Source organism: Sus scrofa, chromosome 11 (assembly GCF_000003025.6).
Source record: "Sus scrofa isolate TJ Tabasco breed Duroc chromosome 11, Sscrofa11.1, whole genome shotgun sequence".
Lineage (NCBI taxonomy): Eukaryota > Metazoa > Chordata > Mammalia > Artiodactyla > Suidae > Sus > Sus scrofa.
In genome coordinates, this window is record NC_010453.5 from 15,924,777 (window position 1) to 15,944,650 (window position 19,874).

Here is a 19,874-nt window from a genome sequence, read left to right on the forward strand (position 1 = left end):
GGGAGCTCTTGGAGGCACAGTCTGACTGGGTTACTCTGCAGCTGACCGTCCTCCCTCGGTTCAGGATAAAACCCACATCCCAAAAGAACCTCCAGCCATATCGCTGTCACCACAGCACTTATTTATTACCCAGGACGGCCCTGCTTATGGTCTGGTTCCTCCCCAGAGTCGTCTGCAGGAGGGTTGGGACTTGGCTGTCCTGCTCCCGCCTGTCACTAGGATGGTGCCTGGCACTTAGCAGCTGTACAACGCTGACTCTGTAGATGGCAGTGGATAAAATGATCACTGCCCCCTTGGTTAAAGTAAATGTCACGTAACCAGTCCAGCGGTTCGTCTAGAACCCGGCCAGGGTGACAGGCCAGGGGGTGAGCTGCAGCGCGTGGCCCCGAGCATAACCTGAGTGGCATCTGTTGCAGAGAGGAGCAGGTGCCCATGGAGCTGGTGCAGCGTGGCGACGTCATCAAGGTTGTCCCCGGGGGCAAGTTCCCAGTGGACGGGAAGGTTCTGGAAGGCAGCACCATGGCCGACGAGTCTCTCATCACAGGTGGGGCGACCATGCGTGGGACCCTCTGGGTGGGTGTTGGCACCCTGGCAGGGCCCCGGGAAGGCGGAGTGGGGCTCAGTGCGTGGTGTTGTTCCCCTCTCGGCCTCTAGGAGAGGCCATGCCCGTCACTAAGAAGCCTGGAAGCACTGTGATTGCCGGGTCCATAAATGCCCATGGCTCTGTGCTCGTCACTGCCACCCACGTGGGCAACGAGACCACCTTGGCTCAGATCGTGAAGCTGGTGGAAGAGGCTCAGATGTCAAAGGTAATGAGGGGATTTTGCAAACAATACAATTTCAGCTTCCTCTTTTTAGAAATTATTCCAAGAGTCCCATAGAATCAGGCAGATTTTATTGAGGAGAGCAATTGACTAATCAATGTGGTTAATGAGGAGCTAGGAATCCCAGTTCCTGTTCATGCTTGTGGTGAAATATCTTTGGAGATTGTAATTTCCTGTGGTCTTGGTGTTTTATTTCCATAGGCACCCATTCAGCAACTGGCTGACCGGTTTAGTGGATATTTTGTCCCATTTATCATCATCATTTCAACTTTGACGCTGGTGGTATGGATTGTAATCGGTTTTGTCGATTTTGGTGTTGTTCAGAAATACTTTCCTGTAAGTCAAATGCTGTGGGCCGTGTGATTGTCGTGTTTGAAATAATCAATGTTTTTTCATGTCTTAGATTCATTGGGCTTTAATTACCCATTACATTTTATTTGCTTGCTTCACTTATTGGCAGCAAAACCCCAGCCAGGGTAGGACAATCATTCTCCTGCAGGTTTTTACTAAAGACGCCTTTTGCTGTCTAACCAGAAGGTTAGATGGTTTCAAGCACCATTGGCTCTCAGTTGTAATAAGTAAAGCATTTACATTTTGCGCCATTGGCTGTTTTTGAGGTTATGAGGCATGTGTCATAGAAGATAGATAGGTCACGTCACAGTTTTGATGGCGTGATATTATTTAACCACTTGTAAGAAAAGAACATTTTTTGCTGTCTACGCCCACGTAGACCATCTAACCTTGCAGTTCCCAAGCAGTGCTAATAGCTCTTTAATAATGATTTATTAAACACTATCTATGAGGCAATGGAATATGTTTTTGAGTTTAAAAAGTAGATGAAAGAACTCCCTGGTGGCTCGGCAGGTTAAGGATCTGCCATTGTCACTGTTGTGGCTCAGTTCAGTGATGCGGTGGGGTTCAATCTCTGGCCCAGGAACTTCTGCACACCATGGGCGAGGCCAAAAAAGTAAAGGAAGGATATTCTCTTAGGCAATACAGTTTTATCTGACCTCAAAGAAAAATACCAAAAACCTTGCTGCTTCAGAAGTTAAAAACTGTCCATCAGTGATTCATAGTGGGGAGTGATTTTGGTTTGGCAACATCTGGAGATGTTTTTGGGTGTCATGTTTTTGGGGGCGGAGGAAGGTGCTGCCACTGCCATATAGTAGGTGGAGGCCCAGGATGCCGCTAAACATCCTGCAATGCATACAGTAGGCCCCCACAATGAAGTACTACCTGCCCCAATATGCCAGTAGTGCTGAGGTTGAGAAACCTTGATAGACTGATGGCCCCCCCAGAGTGGTGTTTGGTAACTGCCCAGGGAGTGGAACAGTGTTTTAACCTTGTTTCTAAAAATACCTCAGACTTAGCCCACTCTACTGTCTATTTTATCTCAGAGCCATGAAATAAGAAACTGCAAATACAGAATGATACTTTTGTTCCTTTAAAAAAAACTTCTGTCCCTAATTAAAGGTGTATGTATCATTTTTCTTTGGGGGGGGCAGCACATCATTCACAACGATGTCATTTTCTCCCTCACATTTCCTGTCTTAAGTGAGAAATGTCCAAGTCCAATATGTTCTGACATCTAAGGAGATTTTGGTGCTTGAAGCATAAGCTAGGACTCTATTCCTAGAATTTGGCCAGAGACGAGTATGGCACCTGACTGCCTACAATTTTGGCTTTCGTGGGAGAGCAGCTCGTTGGCTGGGGCTGTGGGAAACTCCGTCCTAACAAGTTGGACTCTGTGGCTTCCTGCTGTTCCCTGCCTTTCCATCTCACTTGCGCTTCTTTTGTTTCTATCCGCACTATCAGGGAGGATGCTGGCAAATGAGGTACTGCATGTTCCTTCCCGTCATTGTTATCACTCTGCTCTGTGCCACCCATTCAAAGGGATAGGGTTTGTGTCACCCGCCAGAAGTCCACCCCTTCCCCTCAGAATGCCAGGTGTTATTTTGACAAGAATTTCTGGGTTTAAAACAAACAAACAAAAAAATCACTTCAGGTTTAAACCGTATCTCCCTCTACCTCAATCCCACCGTTTCTATGAAAATTGAATGACCCTTAATAACACATCATATTTTAAAATCCCGCCTTTCAAAGTCAAAGAAAAAAAAAGGTTAGATGGAAGCTGGAGAGATTATGGTCCTTCATTTAGAAAACTTGCTTTTTACCATCATTACGTGAATATAGCCTCTCAGTTGTTCTCCAGGGACACTTGAAAGACCCGCAAAGATAACTCAGGATATCAGAATGCAGGTGGTAATACCAAGTGCGTGCCACCCGGTTCCTGGGAAGGAGACCTGTATTTTATTTGTTTGGGATTTACAAAGAAAACAATGGTGAAGGATCGAAGAACATTCCCTGGGGAAATACAAGTGGCTCTAAATCCCGTCCCTCCCTGCACTTTTCTGTACTTGGGTGAACATCTATCTGGGGTTGTTGAAAAGCTCTATGCAGATACAGGCGGACACTTTTGCAGTAATTAAATCATAACGCATGCCGTTTTGTGCTTGTTTCTTTAATGCAGCAGTGTTACTGATATTTTTCCATGTCAGTGAGTACAGGTACACATCATTAACCATCTTAACACGTGCATGCTATCCCGTTATGCACGCGTACTCGCAGCTTGCTTAACCAAGCCCCTTATCTCCAGTTTTTTGCCATTATGGAAAAGCATGGTGAGGAATATCCTCGAAGCTTTTCCCCCTTGTGTGATTATTACCTCAGGACTGATTCCTTGGAGAGCTATGCTTTTTAAAGCTTTCGTAATAATGATAAAAAATAATGGTAATGAGAAATAGGATTTCTCAGGAGCCTGTTGTCCTGAGCCAGGTGTTGTATTATGTAGACTTGTATGTCCATCTGTACATTATCTCACTTCGCCTTACAACACCTGTGAGATGGGTATTATTATCTCCATTTTGTATGCGAGGAGGCTGAGCCCCAGAGAGGGCGGATTAGGGTCAGAGCCAGGTGTGGACCTGCAGGGTCCAATTCTAGAGTCCGTGCTTGTCCCCGACCAAGGGTTTTATGTGGCCCTCCTCTCAGGGTGCCTTTCCCCGCGGGAAGCCTGTGGGATCAGGTTGGAAGAGTGGGGTGCGGAGCCGGGCAGTGAACCAGGCGATACCGCCAGCGCAGAGTGGGATACACCGCGCGTCCCAGAGCCCAGCTCCGCACGCCCTCCCGTGTCCCTGGCCTGCCCTGGAGCGTTCTGACGTGATCAGGCTCCCGGGCGACGCCTCCTCTAACGCTCGTCCTGCCCCGTCTCTTTCCTCTCGCCAGAACCACAGCAAGCGCATCTCCCAGGCGGAGGTGGTCCTGCGCTTCGCCTTCCAGACGTCCATCACCGTGCTCTGCATCGCCTGCCCCTGCTCCCTGGGCCTGGCCACGCCCACGGCCGTCATGGTGGGCACCGGCGTGGCCGCCCAGAACGGCATCCTCATCAAGGGCGGCAAGCCCCTGGAGATGGCCCACAAGGTTGGCCCGGTGGCCCTCGGGGTCTCGGCTGGGAGGATCCCGTCGTGTGGGCTGCGCGGCTTGCGTTTTTGTTTTCTTTTAACTTCGTCCTCGTGGAAAGAGTTTAAATTTCCTATTGAGAGAAAAACCTGAGGGCGTTCCCGTGGTGGCGCAGCGGAAATGAATCCGACTGGGAACCATGAGGTGGGGTTCCATCCCTGGCCTCGCTCAGTGGGTTCAGGATCTGCGTTGCCGTGAGCTGTGGTGTGGGTGGCAGACGCGGCTCGGATCCCGAGTTGCTGTGGCTGTGGTGTAGGCTGGCGGCTACAGCTCCGATTCGACCCCTAGCCTGGGAACCTCCATGTGCCACGGGCGTGCCCTAAAAAGACAAAAGACAACAAAAGAGCAAAACTTGAGGGAGGCTGAGAGTAGCGTTGCTAACTGTGTAAAATGGAAAGCCAGGACTAACAGGAATCACAATGTGAGCAACAGCCACTTACAATGAAAGAACTACATGCTTAAATGTTGATTCAAGCTCTTCAACAGTCCTGAGCGGGTGCCCGTTGTTCCTGTTTCACCGGTGAGGGAACTGCCGCAGGAGGGTAGGAAACCTGCCAAAGGCTGCAGCTAAGCCTGCGGAGCCAGGCGCACGCCCCGGTGGCGGGGCCAGGGGACCAGGGGACATAGCAGCGCAGCCTCGGGATGGAGTAGCAGGCAGCAGGGTTCATAGACGCTCACTCCCTTTGGCCCAATGATCCCCAACCTTCCGTCTTTCATTTCTTCAGTATTTGTTGAGTGTTTACCACGGGCGGATCCTGTGCTGGGCCCTGGCTCTCAAGGAGCTTACAGCCTAGTGGGAAAGACAGATGTGGAGCAAGTCAAAGCAGGTGCCGGGCAGGGTGTTGAGATGCCATGAGGACAGCTGAACAGGGCCCTGACCTTAGACTTGTGTGGGTGGATGGGGTGGGGGTGGTGCAGGTGGTCAGAGAACGTCAGACTCAGGGTTCATCTGAGACCTGTCGGTTGAGTTGGACCAGCACATGGAGAGGAGCCAGGGAGTCTGTGTGCCCGGTCTCAGACCCCACGGGACCGGAGACTGTGAACATGTCCCCACCATTGTGTCCCCAGCATCTTGCCCAGTGCCTGGTGCGTGGAAATCACTCTGCAAGTATTTGCTGAATAAATAGATGAGGGACAAAAGAAAATCACCAAGAAAGAGAGAAAGACACTGCCTGGAGCAGAGGCTATTGAGGAAGGAGGGGAGAGAGGGGCTTTGAAGGGCCTCGGAGGTTTGCTTCGTGAAGGATGCTGAACTTAACCGAGGAACATCGGGACCCAGGGGGCTCTGCAAGCACCTGTGTGCCTAGACGCGCGTTAGGAAAGTCATCCTGGCGCAGCATGAGGGCTGGACTCCCGTAGGCGAGGATTGTTGGAGGAAGACCACTTGATGGTGTTGAGGAGGCCGCCACTCAGAAACAAGGAGCGAGGGCTGTCGTTTGCTAAATGGGGGAGAACCAGGCCCTTCACAGTCCGAGCCCAGTGAGCAGCTGACCTTGTATGGGGTCTGGGGAAGCGTGGAGTGGAGACGGAGGGACTCCGGCCTCGGACGAGGAGCGTGGCTGCTCCCAACTGGCTGAGCCCAGCCCCCTGGGGAACAGTGCGAAGCTGCCGCTGACCAGGGGCAATGGGTCCCCCAACTGGCCCTGTGGTTACTTGGCATTGTGGCCAAGCAACACCCCCTTCCTTTCTTGAGCTTGGAATTCAAGAACACTCCTCACCCCCGGCTTTTGCACTGATGCGGCTGGGAGGAAACAATGGCTGGCTCGGCAGGCAGCGGAGGATGGAGACAGCAGACCCCAGGCTGGAGGGGAAACCTGCTCGGTGTTACGGTCCCCTGACCCCAGGGGATGGTGCCACGCTGTCTCCTGTTACATCAGAGTGAGAGCCTCTGGCTCAGCCTGGTGGAGGTTAAGCCACAGTGTGGATTCTTATGACTGGGCAGAGGAAGTGGCGTTAGTCCGAGGGAGAGGCTGAACCTCAGGGTCTCTGCAGAAGATTCTGCCCCCTGTCGTGATGGAGCATTGCTACCTGCCTGGGGGTTGAGGGGCGTTCCGCCTCAGCATTGTGTGGGCTGAGGGTCCCTTCCATCCATGTCGTGGTCACTGAGATGCGGTTGTTTTGGCAGATAAAGACTGTGATGTTTGACAAAACTGGCACCATTACCCACGGGGTCCCCAAAGTCATGCGGGTCCTCCTGCTCGTGGACGTGGCCACGCTGCCCCTCAGGAAGGTTCTGGCTGTGGTAGGCACTGCAGAGGCCAGCAGTGAGCACCCCCTGGGCGTGGCGGTCACCAGATACTGTAAGGAGGTAAGTGGGCCTCGCTCCCCACCCCCACCCCGCCCCCACCAGCCGGGCTGAAGCCTCAGGGCTCCTGCCTCCTCGTGGGATTCTCCTCCTCCCTCCCCCTCCACAGAGGCCTTGGCTTGTGGGCCCGGAAGCCACTTCACAGCACCTCCCTGCCCCGAGCAGGTGGAGATGCAGCTCACAACATCAGATCCCTTGTCACGTGTCCAGATGGTCACAAAGCACTTCAGTGCCAACAGTCCTTTCTTAGGCATTAACTGAGCATCTGAGCTCAGGACAGTAAGAGTTAGTAAGATGCCAGCTCTGTCAGATGGAGCAGACGGACACGCCGGTGTCGTCCTCCTGAGCCTTTGGTGCAAAGGGCTACAGAAATGAATGGGGCACGCGGCCAGGGCGGGAGGGGCCGCGCACCGGGGATGCCTGAGAGGGAGGGAAGCGGCAGCAGTGACCCAAGGCCTGTGCGCCTGGCGCATTGAGCGGGGACGCCTTCGTCTCTAATCTCTCCAGAGGAAAGGTCCTGCTTAGCCTTCTGTGTTGTTCAGTCTGAACAAGGAAGCAGCAGGATGTGCCAGGATACTGCCCTAAAAAACGAAACTGCCCGAACAATAGTTATCAGTAGAAGGGTGACATGGACGCCTTGGGGAGAAGTTGACAACTCTCCCGGGGTAGGGAGTCGTCCAGAAATCTCATTTCGTGTTGTGTCCTTTGTGTGCGTGTGGCTGTCCGCCCTCATCCTTCTGGTGTTTCAGGAAGAATTCTGCTCACCCCGTCATCCTTCCTTTGCGGTTCCGTCACCCAAATAAAACCAGCTCCTCCCTTTCTCCTGCCACACCGCCCCTCCCCACCAGGGTCCATAAAGGGGAGTTACTTATTTATTTATTTTTGCTTTTTAGGGCCACATTTGCGGCACATGGAAGTTCCCAGGCTAGGGGTGGAATCAGGGCTCCAACTGCCGGCCTACACCACAGCCACGGCAACTCGGGATCTGAGCCACATCTGTGACCTACACCACAGCTCACGGCAATGCCAGATCCTTAACCCACTGAGTGAGGCCAGGGATCGAACCCACATCCTCATGGATACTAGTCGGGTTCGTTACTGCTGAACCACAACGGGAATTCCGAGTAGCAGTTACTTCTTGATGGCCTCAGAATAGCTTGTCACCACTTACCTATTCTATCGGTGTTATGAAACTATCTGCAACATAAAATAAAATCTTTCCTCCCTTTGGCATCTTTGCCGCCCAACCCTTTACCTGTGAAGTTTGGCACGAATTGCCTTCCCCTGACTAGACTGCAACCCGTCCTGTGTCCCCAGGCATCCAAACTTGACAGTTTGCACTGTTGTTAACGTTTGTGTCAGATGGAGGCGGAGTTGCCGACCTAACAGTGGATCCTGTCACCTTTCCTGGCAGTTCTCCTCCTGTCCCTCCCTTTGCCCTTCATCCCCAGTGGCAGGTGGCTGCTATCCCTGCCGCCCCGACCCCAGTCCTGCCCCCCGCTCAGCTCACATCTGTTTTCTGCTTCCTTTCCCCTGAATTCCTTCCCAGGAACTTGGCACAGAGACCTTGGGATACTGCACAGACTTCCAGGCGGTGCCAGGCTGTGGGATCGGCTGCAAAGTCAGCAATGTGGAGGGCGTGCTGGCCCAGGGTGAGCGCCAGCAGGGCAGACCCACTGCTCACCTGAACGGGGTCAGCAGCATGCCCTCAGAAACAGGTACCGCTGCCTCTGTCTCTGCCACTCGGCCTGCAGGGCACGGAAAATGCCATGCCGGCTCCCCCCCTGGTTCCTTGCTGCAGAGAAGGTGGCTCTGGGCTGGGCGCCCACCTCCCCAGAGAAGCCTGCAGCTGAATCTTGACACTGATGGCAGGACTTAAACTCACAGACAGTTGCTTACCTGTTCTGTGGTCTTGTCTCATCTTTCTTACCCCAGGCTGGTCTTGCCTCTCATAAGCTGTGGAGCAGGCAGATGGGAGTCCTACTTTTGTTCTTTCTAAACAAGCAGCCTCCCTCTCATAGACTCTGATGGGCAGTGATGCCTTTACAGAGCTGGCGGCAGTCAGGGAAAGAGATGGAAAGGTCTCCCCAGGCCAAGAAGGGACGATGGAGTCAACCTCCATTGTCTCCAAGAAGGGACAACCCTGCTTTTTGAATGACAGTCTTTCTCATTCAGTGGATAGCTGGCTAGCCATCAGCATAAGCGTGTGGAAAGCCCCCCAAAGCAAAAAAAAACCCGGGTTTAGGGTTTTCTCGTAAGTCTGTTGGTGGTTAAATCTTGATGTAGATTTTATTGTTTATTTTATTGGAAGCCATCTACCACCTTCTAGCAGTTTAAAGCCCCAGGAGAACCTTCCATTCGCCTTCTAGGAACTAGTCTATTGGCAACCCCTAAGTTAGTGGTGACAGGTGAAAGCCTCACCTGGCCTTTTAGGAGGTGTCGCTTTAAAACAGTTTGTACACGTAAGCTGTCTCATCATATTGGGTTATCTGTCAGGAGCAGTAATCTCTCTAGTCAACACTCGCTCTTGGTGTAGAAGCAGCAGCAGCAGACACCTGTCCAGGCCACTAGGGGCGCTGCAGTGTTTGATACGTTCGTAACACCTGTCCAGGCCACTAGGGGCGCTGCACAGTGTTTGATGTGTCTCTAACATCTTCAAGTTTTAGTTCATACCACAGTCCCGCACATTCTTCTTCCCTCCTCCTTGAGGGTGGTGTTCCAAGAGGCGCTTACCACAGTGCGGTTTTTCAAGAGCTGTCAGGTGGATGTTTTGCTTCTAGAAGGATCCCACGGGTTTTAGTGCTTTCTCGCAGTGCAACCGGGCTCTTTGGGGGAAAACCCCACCCTCTTTTGAGCAGATGCGGCCCCCCAGACCTTCTCTGTGCTGATCGGAAACCGAGAGTGGATGATGCGCAACGGCTTGACCGTCACCAGCGACGTCAGCGACGCAATGACCAATCACGAGATGAAGGGCCAGACGGCCATCCTGGTGGCCATTGATGGTACCACTCTGCTCCCCTGCCCTCCGTGCCCCCAAGAAACAGAGGCAGAAATAGAGTCCCTTTTTTTTTTTTCTTTTTTTGGTCTTTCCATAAATCTTCCTCTCTGTTAATTTTATTTCTGTTTTTGACAAGTGTCTTGTTATTTTTTCACTTCTTTCCCGGTCCTGAGGCCCCCTCCATCTTTACTGCCAGGGTGAAGTGGGCATCAATCTCCTGCTCTTGGGATTCTAAATGGTCTTCACAACTTTCATCTGCTTCTGTCCAGGTTGGCAGTTAAAAGCCATCCTTACCTGTTTGTCACTGCAGGCAGTTCCCTTCCCATGAGGTTTAACCCTGGGGTATTTTCCACACTGAAACACCCTGCAGCCTTCACAGAGCTTCTCAACATTGCATGTGCCTTAGTTCTCAGGTTATATCCTGGTCTTAACCTCTCCAGTAGATTAGAATCACTTTGCTAATGTTAGTGTCTGCTAAGAGGAGTAAAACTGTATGCAGATAAGAAATACTTGCTGTGTTTCGAATGGTCCTCTTTTCCCATTCTATTTCTCCCCCCCCCCTTTTTTTCCTGCTCCCACTGCCGCACCTTCTCCTGAGTCCTTATAAACCCACAGTCCCCTAAGCTCGATGAAGCCAGAACTGGTTCTCCTCCTACGCATCCTCAGCTGCCTCCATCGCAGCTCAGTCCTCAAACTGTTCCTGTGTCAGTATTTAAAGATTCAGCCACCCACCCCCCCAAAAAAAAATTCTGTAGAAGTATTTTCTTTAGGAAAAGACAATAAGGAAGGATCAATTTTCCTAGCTGTTTGGACACGTGTCACTTTTTAAGTAGCATTTGTTATATTTCTCCTGTTTTAATAACTAAACAGGTATTGAATTATTATGTTAGACACTCTGCAAAGTAACAGATGCTCCTTGTGGAAAATTTGGGAAATTCCAAGAGCTGTAAAAAAAAACGGAATCCCTCATTCTCTTACTTCTCAGAGAACCACTGCTAACTTTTTGATAGTCCTTCCAGACTTTTGTATGCACCTATAAATGTATATACATTTTAAACAACAAAACCAAAACCACATTCCATTATATAATTTGGTGTTTTGGTGTTTTGGTTTTTGCGTGTAGCTTGATGTTAGGAAAACTGCTCTCAGTTGCGCAGGCTCACTTGCTCCTCCAGCTGTCCAGGGCTCTGCTCTGGGTTCACCTGCGGGTGTCTCCTGCAGGTGTGCTCTGTGGGATGCTTGCCATCGCGGATGCAGTCAAGCAGGAGGCCGCCCTGGCCGTGCACACACTGAAGAGCATGGGCATCGATGTGGTTCTGATCACGGGAGACAACCACAAGACAGCCAGAGCCATTGCCACCCAGGTACAGGCCGGGGCCCGGGGCTGGGGGTGTCTTCCAATTCCGAAGTTATGAGCAATTTCAAGCTGGCAGAAACAGTTTGAGGAAGATAAATAAGCACCAGTGCACCCACTGCTCAGCTTTGCTCTGGCTCCCCGCACCCCCACCCCTGCTTAGGGGGAGGCTTTTCCCTCCGCCTGCTCTGCTCTCCTCCCCGCCGTGTACAGCTCACAGGGGACCACCTTGCCACTGCTGCAGAGATCACATCCCTGGGGTCTGGGTGTCGTCAGATCACATCCCTGGGGTCTGGGTGTCGTCACTTGTGCAGGCACAGCTGACTGCAGCCCCAGAAAAGCAGCTGTAACTTTCTCTATTTCCAGTTCTCTACAATGAGGATAAAAAGATTTGAGGGCTGAAATAAGCAACTCTGTTGCCTTTATATTAAGGGCGTGTTTTGCTGGCCCAGCTCTTCTCACTCTGCATCAGATAAGAGACTGGTTCTCCTGTGGACCTTGGTTCTGAGTTTGGTCCATGAGGGCAGCATGGTTGCATGCCTGCTGACGTGTCCCGTCATGTGGGGCTGGCTCCAATGCAAACTCCTGAAAACTATATACCACCCCTTTCGAAATGTGTGTAAAGCTGTTTGCTTTTGAAAATGAATTGCTTTTTTAGGAGGGGAGCAGCACGCCTCTCTTAGCCATCCTTGCTAAAGTACCCCCTGCTCTAGTTAAAACTTGTTGATGCATTCAGTAGGCACTTACTACACACCACCCCTGTGATGGACAGGCCACAGAGAGGAGCAAGGAGGGCCTGGAGCACATGATCCTGTGGGGAGGGTGGCCTGGGGAGCAAGTATACACTGAGTGCTGGGTGATCCCACAGAAGCATTGGGATGTGTGGACCCTGCCAGTGGCCCCCGTCAGCCTGCAGGGCCTGGAGATCCCTTCCAGGGGAGAGGAGGCCTGAGTCAGGAGTGGGCAGATGAAGAGGGGATGCTGCAGAAAGGAAAGGTGACCTTTGCAGGACAGAGCAGACAGCATGAGCACTGCTTGCAGGTGCCAAGTGGAGGCGGGTTAGAGAGGCAGCGTCGGCCCGCCAGGGCCAGGCAGGGAGCCGGGCACGGGCAAAGCAGGTCAGGTCTCCCCTTCCACAGGAACCTCAGGAGCCAGATGGAGGAATTCAGCTAGGGTCCTAAGGGAGGTGGGATCCACTGGAGGACTTTGAGCAGAGGAGTAACAGGGCCAAATGACGACTGTTTTGGAAAGATCACTGGGACGGCATTTGGAGACAAGCATCGAGAGGCGGGGATGTAGGCAGGGGGCCGGCGAGGGTCCCTAACCACGGTGGGGATTTGGGGACGGGAGCAGAGGAGACCTGGAATCTGCAGGGCTTGGTGACGGGACCTGGAGGCTGAGGGGAGGGAGAGGCCGCATGGCTCGTGGGTTTCTGCTCCTGTTCCTGCCCTTCGCCAATACGGGTATTACTGCGTATTTATTTATTGCGGACTCCTGTTTTCCTTGCCTTTCAGGTTGGCATCAACAAAGTCTTTGCAGAGGTGCTGCCTTCTCACAAGGTGGCCAAGGTCCAGCAGCTCCAGAACGAGGGGAAGAGGGTCGCCATGGTGGGCGACGGGGTTAACGACTCCCCGGCCCTGGCCCAGGCCGACATGGGCGTCGCCATCGGGACGGGCACGGACGTGGCCATCGAGGCGGCTGACGTCGTCCTCATCCGAGTGAGCTGGGCTGCGTCTTCCCTCCCCTTGTCCGAGGCTGGGTGGCGAGGGCTGAGGGACAGAGCTCCCGACTCACTGCGTATGCCTCTCCTGCAGAATGACTTGCTCGACGTGGTGGCCAGCATTCACCTCTCCAAGAGGACCGTCCGGAGAATACGCCTTAACCTGGTCCTGGCGCTCATCTACAACCTGGTCGGGATACCCATCGCCGCAGGTGGGCCCTCCTGCCCCTGTGCTCTGACCCCAGCTGTGGCCAGAAGCCTTGTAGAAAGACTTGATCTTATTATGACCTGCTTTGTTAGTCTCTAAAGGTAAACAAGAAACTGCAGAGGGGACCCAAGCCTTCACTCACTCCTGGCCTCTCTGAATAGCTGGCCAAGATACCCCATCCTATTTCCTATTTTCTGGAAAATTGTCATGATTATCATTTACAGGGGGAGTTCCCGTTGTAGCTTAGCGGGTTAAGAATCCAGCTAGTATCTATGAGGATACACTTTTCCTGGCCTTGCTCAGTGGGTTAAGGATGCAGCGTTGCCATGAACTGTGGTGTAGGTTACAGACACGGCTTGGATCCCGCGTTGCTGTGGTTCTGGTGTAGGCCAGCATCTGTGGCTCCAACTGGACCCCTAGCCTGGGAACCTCCACATGCCACAGGTGCAGCCCTAAAAAATTTTTTAAAAAAGAAAGAAAACAGGAGTTCCCGTCGTGGCGCAGTGGTTAACGAATCCGACTAGGAACCATGAGGTTGCGGGTTTGGTTCCTGCCCTTGCTCAGTGGGTTAATGATCCGGCGTTGCCATGAGCTGTGGTGTAGGTTGCAGACGCAGCTCGGATCCCGTGTTGCTGTGGCTCTGGCGTAGGCTGGTGGCTACAGCTCCGATTCGACCCCTAGCCTGGGAATCTCCATATGCCGCGGGAGCACCCCAAGAAATAGCAACAACAACAACAACAAAAGACAAAAGACAAAAAAAAAAAAAAAAAAAAAAGAAAGAAAACAGTTATGGAGTGTTTGCTACATGTTAGGCATAAGGATTGATGCTTCATAACCTTATCGTAAAAATTAATCCTGCCCAGGTTTCACCCTGACTCAGAAACAATCATGGAAAGAGATGGATGTTTTCTGCTTCCTAATGCCTCCCTAAAGGTTGCAGACACTTCTGCAAGGAAGGCTCCCACATGGGCAAAGACCGATTTTTAAACATGGCTTTCCCCCCAGGCTCGCCTGTTGTGCCCAAGCAGTGTTTCCTCGTGTGGTGGGTTACCGTGTCCACCGCACCCGGCTCGGGCAGGTGTCCTTCCTGCCCCAGAGCTGGCTCCTTCCTGTGCTTGTGTCTCTGCCACAGACCTTTGCTCATACGTGGCCTGGAGTCTCTGGGCTCTTTATCAAGGTGCTCTGATGCCCGTGAGGGAGGGCAGTTGTGTAGACGGAGACCACGGTCATCCCAGGGCTCACACAGTCTGAGGGGCCTCAGCACAGCTGGCCCACCCCTGGCCTGTGGCTTCCTGGAACATGCCCTGCTCCCCTGGAGCTTCCCCGAAACAGGTGATGCCACGTGTGGACAGTCCAGGACTATCAGGGCTGGTGGGGACCCTGTCCTCTCAATAGCTCTGAGATGGCCAACCTCAGGCCGGGGCCTGTGGTCACGACCCGGCCCGGGGGCTGCTGAGCTGCCCCGGGGAGGAGAGCTTCTATGGGCAGGGAGCCTGGGCCCTCCCTACTCTCTGCCCAAGGCTGCGGCCTGAGTGTCGTCCTCCCCTTGGCCAGGTGTCTTCATGCCCATCGGCATCGTGCTGCAGCCGTGGATGGGCTCAGCGGCCATGGCGGCCTCCTCCGTGTCCGTGGTCCTCTCGTCACTGCAGCTCAAGTGGTGAGTCCTGGCGGCGGGCAGGGGGCCCTGAGCACGAGGCAGGTCTGGGCAATAGTGGGTGTGCACTGTGTCGCCGACCAGAGGGACAGGCCAGGGCAGAACCAGCGTGTGTTTGTGTAATGGTTTTATTTGCCCTTAGTCACTGCATGCTGGTTGTTCCAACTATTCTGCATGAGGACTGTTTATCCAAATATATAGACATAGGATCCCTATTTGTTACCATTTTTCCTGTTTTTAAAAGTATGTTTAGAAGTTTCCCTTGTGGCACAGGTGAGGGATCCAGCATTGACACAGCTGTGGCAAAGGCTGCAACTGTGATACAGGTTCAACGCCCACGTGCCACGAAAAAAAAAAAAAAAAAAAAAAAAGATATTATTTATTCATGTTTTTATTTAACAAAAGTGAATAACAGCCTGCTGTGTGCTGGGTGTCTGGATAGGCAGTTTCTAAATCAGGCAACCTTTACCTGAGCTTTAGGAGGTCAGTGGTCTTTCCTTTAAAACCCTGGAGGCTCTGATACTGCATCTTATTAAAGACGCGATGAGAGGCCTTCACTGGGCTTTTAAAGGGGGGAAAAAAAAGACTGTGTCTCCAGAATGGCTTAGAAGCTCCTGGCTTCTTGCTTTGCAGCTATAAGAAGCCAGACCTGGCCCGGTATGAGGCGCAGGCGCAGGGCCGCATGAGGCCCCTGAGCGCGTCCCAGGTCAGCGTGCACGTGGGCATGGACGACCGGCGGCGCGACCCACCCCGGGCGGCGCCTTGGGACCAGGTCAGCTACATCAGCCAGGTGTCGCTGTCCTCGCTCAAGTCCGACAAGCTGTCCCGGCACAGCATTGCGGCCGACGACAGGGGGGACAAGTGGTCTCTGCTCCTGAACGACCGGGACGAGGAGCAGTGCATCTGAAAGCCGCAGGCTCCCCGTGGCCGAGGCTGCAGCCCAACAGGCAAAGCCCTTCTGCAGCCCGGCGCTTCCACTCCGTGGACATTCTCGGTCGGCCCCCCTGCGGCACGTGGACCGTGGGCTCGTCGGACACCTCGATGGCCTCGAGAAGAGGAGGGACTGCCAGCCCTCCCGCAGCCCTGTGCATTAGCCGTGGGATGCCTGCATCTCATCAGGACCGACTTAGCCTTTCCCTGGAACTTATTAAAAACCCTCAGGGTCGGGCTGTTTTTGATGACACCAGCGTGCATCGCGTATCTGAGACCACCATTTACCTCAGGTGCACCCACTCTTTCCTGTTGGCGCCGTCTCTTCTGTTTCTGTCCCTGATACCCGGGGTGTGGCACCCCGTCCCCGGAAGGCAGGGCTGACGTCCTCACGTCCCCGCTGCTGCTCTCGGGGGCCTCTCCTGCCTGAACCCCTCGCGCACACGCGCGCCAGCCAGCTTGCCGCGCTTCCCCTCCCAGGGAGGCGAGCGCTTTCTGCTTCTCCGTGGAGCCGTGGCTTCTCACCCCACAAAACGCCGCGCTGTGGCTGATTGTCGCCGCCCGACTGAAGTGAGGTCTCGGAGCCCCAAAGTGGAGAAATTCAGCTTCCTGTGGGGTCCGGGTGGACCCGGGAGCAATGCGGTGCAGGAACCCGCTTTCCTGGCTCCAGGGGCTTCAGTGACATGGGCTGCTGTGTGACCCACGGGTCAGCGTGGAGGTGATGCCCAATGTTGTGCAGCTCCGAGGAAACCAGACCCGCAGAAGACAGAGGAAACCCTCGTCCTCTGCCGCTTCCACTTCTACCCACTGAGCTGGGGCCTTGGGAAAGGGGTGACCACAGGCTCCCAAGGCAAGGTCTGTTTCTAATTTTCACTGGCCTTCGTGGTTACACCACATCCATGGGACAGGAAAGGGGCCCATGGTAGCCTCAGAATCTTAGAATAGCCAGAGCAGAGCCTGTTCCAAGTCCCCAAGGTGAAGCCCTTGTCACCTACACAAACTCATGTTAGTTATTTATTGTAGTTATTTTCCAGGGGGGTGTAAGCACTTTTTGTAAGTTACTTCTAATCTTCCCCCGAAAAACCAGCAAAGCAGATAATGTCCACAAGTGGGAAACAGGCTCAGAGAGGCTAGGAATCCCACCCAGGATCACACAGCCCGTGTGCATGCCAGAACAGGGATCTGAATTCCTGTCTGTTGGCCCTGAAGTTGTTTCTCTACCTTGGCTCTAACCTTGAGTATTTCACTTGATAGGAATAAACAAGGACAAGGCCCTTGCTCCTGGAAGAGCAAGTCTGCCAGGGGGTGTATTTGCTGACTCACGAGGTCACGTCACCTCCCGTTTGGATGGTTCTTTTCCATTGGCTCGTAATTTCGTGTTTGCTGGGTCTCATCCTCTAAAGTCCATGTGCAGCGTTCGGTTCTCTTTTACTGTTTTCCGCCTTCCCTCGCGTCCCCAGCCCCCTCCTGCCCTGTGTCACCCCTCTTGTCCTCTCTTTTATCCTGGCCGTGCTTGGGGAATATTTCGTGTTCTCTAAGTAAGTTAATCGTTGTCTGAAGAATCTAATTGCATTGATCTTTTTGGAAAGCTTTTAGGACCATAAATGCCAGGTTTATCCAGACATAAAAATATTTATATAATTGTACAGAAAATAACCTTTTAGATGTTCAAAGTGTAAGGGGATTTTTTTTGGCAGGGGGGGTCACAAAAGAAGAATTCCTACTTTGAAAACGTTCCATGCTACACTAGAATAAAGTTTCTTTTTTTTATTCATCTAAAAATCTGCCTTTGGCGGGCTCTGTTGGAGGGAGAAGCATGTGGGGGCCGGTGCAGCGCTGTCTTTGGTGAGAACCTTGAGGTGCTGGCTTATTGTGGTGCCTTTTCGGGGGCAGAGAAGGATGGGGTTTTCACGGCGGAGGCCATGAGGGTGGCCAGAGCCCTCTGGTGGGTCATCCTGACCCAGTGTGAGCCCCTCTCCCCGATACCTACCCTAGGACTGTGTGGGGAAAGCTCTAGAAAGCACCCCGTCAGGGTGTCTGTCCCGCAGGTTTGGACCCAGACCTGGGCGATCCTATCAGATGCATTTTCCTGGGTGAGGGTGATTATCTACAGGAGGCTGTTCTCAAATGCACACTTTCTTTTTTAGACCTGCCCCCATGGCATATGGAAGTTTCCAGGCTAGGGGTTGAATGGGAGCTACAGCTGCCGGCCTACACCACAGCCACAGCCACAGCCATGCGGGATCCAAGCCACATCTGGGACCTACACCCCAGCTCCTGGCAACACCAGATCCTTAACCCACTGAGCCAGGCCAGGGATTGAATCCGCATCCTCAAGGATACTGATTGGATTCTTTTCCACTGAGCACAGTGGGAACTCCCCAAGTGCACAGATTTTAATTGGGAGGGCTGTGTTTTGGGATCCTTGGCCCTGAAGGCATCAGGTGGGAGGAGGAGAGGAAAAGTCTGGACCAAAGGGCTCTGCTGGGAAGGCCCTGCAGGCGTCTTGGAGGTAGGGTGGGGGGCCCTAAATGAGCTGCATCTGAAGGTGAGGTGACGGTGTAATTCGTCATCCCATTCAGGATACTTGTAAGTGAAAAGAGGTGCTATTAAGGAGTTCCCACTGTGGCTCAGTAGGTTAAGGACCCAATACTGTCTTTGTGAGGATGCAGGTTCTATCCCTGGCCTCATTCAGTGAGTTAAGGGTCTGCTGTTGCCACAAGCCGTGGCACAGCTTGCAGATGTGGCTCCAATCCAGTGCTGCCGTGGCTGTGGTGTAGGCCTGCAGCTGCAGCTCCAGTTCCACTCCTGGCCCAGGAACTTCCATATGCCGCAGGTATGGCCGTAAAAAGAAAAAAAAAAATAAAAGAGTGAAAAGTGGTGCTCTTGATAATTATGCCAGGGCAACTGGCCTAAACTAGGACCACCCAGGCAAACTGGGACATGTGGTCACCTGCCTTAAAAGGGAAATAGATAGTTTGCAGCTGTCACCAGCACAGACTGTATTGCTTAGATCTGTGCCCTAAGCGTAGGTTCCACAGACGTGCTGGTGACATAATCTTTCATCAGACTGAGAGCCTTTCCCTTGTCACATCCTGATACCAACACCTTTCTGTAGAGTCGTGGAGGCTCCGCGTGATACAGGCAAGCTGGACTCCTTTTCTGGATGCCCAGCTGTGGGAATTTCATGTTGTATACACATCCTGCTGTAGAGAGAGGGTCGATACCACCTCCGGAAGGGAGTCCATTTCTTTAGAAAATAGATACTTTCTAAAACTTGAGCAAATTCCCCTCACAGGATCCCACATGCACCAGAATAAATCATGCCATCTGTCCATTCCTGATAACTTTTCAGTCTTAACAAAGAATTGGGATAGGACACCTATTAGCTAAGTGAATGTAATCATTCTGTTTTTTTCTATTTTTCCTAAATGGCACCTGGAAGTTGGCATATCAAAAAATAGGTCCCCAGATTGGCCTGCTGGTTCGCTATGGAACCAAGATTAATAAACGTGGTCTTTATTTTAAGGAAATCCTGCATAAGCCAAAATCAGCCAAACTGATGAATTAGGAAAAGATTATTTGAATTACAGAAGGATTTTTTTTTTTTGCTTTAAAAAATTTGTGCCTATATTTCAGCCAGTAAATTCCCCAATGTGTATAAAATTCTTGAGTTAAAAAAGTTTTATTTGGTGTTCCCATTGTGACTCAGGGGAAACGAATCTGACCAGCATCCATGAGGACGCAGGTTCAATCTCTGGCCTCTCTCAGTGGGTTAAGGATCCAGCTGGTGTGAGCTGTGGTGTAGGTTGCAGATGAGGCTTGGATCTGGCATTGCTGTGGCTGTGGCATAGGCCAGTGGCTACAGCTCCCATTTGACGCCTAGCCTGGGAACCTCCATATGTCACGGGTGCAACCCTAAAAAAAGGACCCAAAAAAAGTTTTATTTTCATATAACGTTTTTTCACTGTTTCTGCAGAAGGGTAGGAAGTGCATTTAGAAGGAAGTGCTCTAAGCTAACACTCAATTTCCCTTTCAGATCACACGTGGGAGAGCTGAGTTGGGGTTGGAAAGTACTGTGGAGCTGGTCGGAATGAAACCACCTTTCTTCCTTCATTTTCAGCCTTAACTCGGGCAGGGACCTGAGCGCCACTGTTTGGGTTCCTTCCAGAGGGAGCCATCTGCTTGTCTGCCTTGTTCCTTTGTGTAAAGACAGTGACGATGGCCGAAATTATAGGGTAGGATGTGAAAATGCTAACGCTGAGAAATCCCCAAGTCTCCTTTATTCTGTTGAAGATGAAAAATTTATAAAAGATAAACTAATGGAAAATCATCCAAGGGCTAAGAGGAAAACAAGAACTG

General features: G+C 52.2%; 1 protein-coding gene across 1 annotated transcript in view; it reads left to right on the forward strand.

Moving 5' to 3' along the window:
• The window catches only part of ATP7B (ATPase copper transporting beta), a 49,522-nt gene extending 32,228 nt beyond the window's left edge, over nucleotides 1-17,294 (forward strand). Inside the window, 12 exon segments of the mRNA XM_021065286.1 lie at nucleotides 417-544; nucleotides 655-809; nucleotides 1,026-1,160; nucleotides 4,110-4,304; nucleotides 6,469-6,651; nucleotides 8,198-8,366; nucleotides 9,507-9,650; nucleotides 10,868-11,010; nucleotides 12,515-12,718; nucleotides 12,815-12,932; nucleotides 14,483-14,585; nucleotides 15,216-17,294. Of these exon segments, the coding sequence (XP_020920945.1) occupies nucleotides 417-544; nucleotides 655-809; nucleotides 1,026-1,160; nucleotides 4,110-4,304; nucleotides 6,469-6,651; nucleotides 8,198-8,366; nucleotides 9,507-9,650; nucleotides 10,868-11,010; nucleotides 12,515-12,718; nucleotides 12,815-12,932; nucleotides 14,483-14,585; nucleotides 15,216-15,489 (1,951 nt within the window). The 3' untranslated portion in view covers nucleotides 15,490-17,294.